Source organism: Ascaphus truei, unplaced genomic scaffold (assembly GCF_040206685.1).
Source record: "Ascaphus truei isolate aAscTru1 unplaced genomic scaffold, aAscTru1.hap1 HAP1_SCAFFOLD_754, whole genome shotgun sequence".
Classification (NCBI taxonomy): Eukaryota; Metazoa; Chordata; class Amphibia; order Anura; family Ascaphidae; genus Ascaphus; species Ascaphus truei.
The window spans coordinates 58385-60017 of record NW_027457089.1 but is presented as its reverse complement, the minus strand read 5'-3'; the positions used below and the strand labels follow the sequence as shown (position 1 = coordinate 60017).

General features: G+C 53.5%; 1 protein-coding gene across 1 annotated transcript; it reads right to left on the bottom strand.

Annotated features, from left to right (window-relative positions):
• Positions 1-346: 346 nt before the first annotated feature.
• LOC142486152 (dynein light chain Tctex-type 5-A-like) lies at positions 347-927 on the bottom strand. The gene has a single exon (XM_075584811.1). It carries the CDS (start codon positions 920-922, stop codon positions 347-349), a length of 576 nt encoding a protein of 191 aa, XP_075440926.1. The 5' UTR covers positions 923-927.
• Positions 928-1633: the final 706 nt, after the last annotated feature.

Below are 1633 nucleotides of genomic sequence, written 5' to 3'. Positions count from 1 at the left end.
AGAATTAGAGCAGGGGGGGACAGAGAATCAACCTGAGTGGGGGACAGAGAATCAGCATGGGGGGTGAGGGACAAAGAATCAGCGCATGGGGGGAGGGACAGAATCAGCGTGAGGGGGGGGCGGAGAATCAGCACAAGGGAGGGACAGAGAATCAGCGCATGGGGGGACAGAGAATCGGCACAGGGGGGACAGAGAATCAGCGTGAGGGGGAGACCGAGAGTAAGTACAAGTGGGGGAGGACAGTCAGCACAAAGGGGGGACAGAGAACCAGCACGAGGGGGGGGACAGAGAGGTGACAGTAAAAGGTGAGGTGCAGGTCACGTTTCTACTGTTACCTGCGGTTGTGTCACTCGTAATACCCAGCGTACACCACGCACAGCGCAAACAGGGAGCGATTCCTGAACAGATACTCGGCGTACGTGTCAGAGCCGGAACTCCACACGCTTCTGCTGCTGCAGCACAGGTCGCTCTGTGACACCGGTCCCAGCACCACGTGACACACCAGCTTGTACCTCTCGTACCCCAATGCCCGGACCCCCAACTTCACCCGCTCCGCCAGCTCCAGCGCCCGCCGGGAGCTCCCCGCGGCCTGGTACCTGCTGTCTTGCAGCTCGCTGTCCAGCACAGACTTGATGACCCCTTTGGCCTCCTCGGCAGAGAACACTCTGTCCGGCCACGGCTGGAGTGCCAGTTCGGGCTCCGTGGCCCCTGTCCCCATGTGAGCTCTGTGTTTGGCATTGTCCTGAGTGATGTCCCTCCTCCTGCCTCCGGGCTCCTTCCCCCGCTGACCGCTTCCTTGCTGGGTCCAGGGGGTCTCTGTTTGGGGTCTCATTGTGTCCTCCGTTCCACTCTTCTGATGCGGCTTCGGTTTGGGAGTCCCCCAGCGCCTGCTCGTCACTTCAGCTTCTCGCCCTGTCTTCATCTCGCACCTGTAAAAAATGAGATCACACACGCGTGTGGAAAGTTGTGTGTCCGTTCGCTAGGCATTGGGACACCTCTTAAGATAGTGTAACCACATTTTGCAGCGGTTTGTGTCTGTTTGGCTACAATTGGACTCCATTTTGAATCAAGATGGCGGACTGAACCTTTCACAACTGCCCGGTTGTTAACCACGTTCGGCAGGAGTGTAAGTAGCGGGGCTGAATGTAGAAAATCCATGTTTTGCACATTGGTAACGTTATGTTGTATGCTCCAGAGCGGGAACTGGGGAAATGTGCATGTTTTTTTATGTCTGATGAAAAACCCCAAAATATAGTTTACCCAACAGCATTAGAATAAAAATAGATACATTTATTTTTCATTAAGAAACTAAAAAATGTAATTATCTATTTATAAATCTCTTTATTCTGTGGTTTCTAAGAATTCCCTGAGTAACGCCGGCTATATTCAGTGTGTGTATAAAAGTCTCTCGCCTGCAAAGGGTCCTGGCACTTACTAACCTGTATGCTGCCAGACAGACCTGCAATGCTTCCCTCTGTCCAGCGGACACGGTGCAGAAACCGAGCGCTTTCCGACACGTACTCCACGTGTCTGAGCTGTGACTCCACGTGCTGCTGCAACACCAACGCACACCCTACTGCTACTATAACACACACACACACACATTACTACTACTACTACTGCAACACACACA

What these genes read in the sequence shown, in the direction of transcription:
- LOC142486152 (XM_075584811.1), bottom strand. Translation starts at nt 922, where the DNA reads ATGAAGACAGGGCGAGAAGCTGAAGTGACGAGCAGGCGCTGGGGGACT.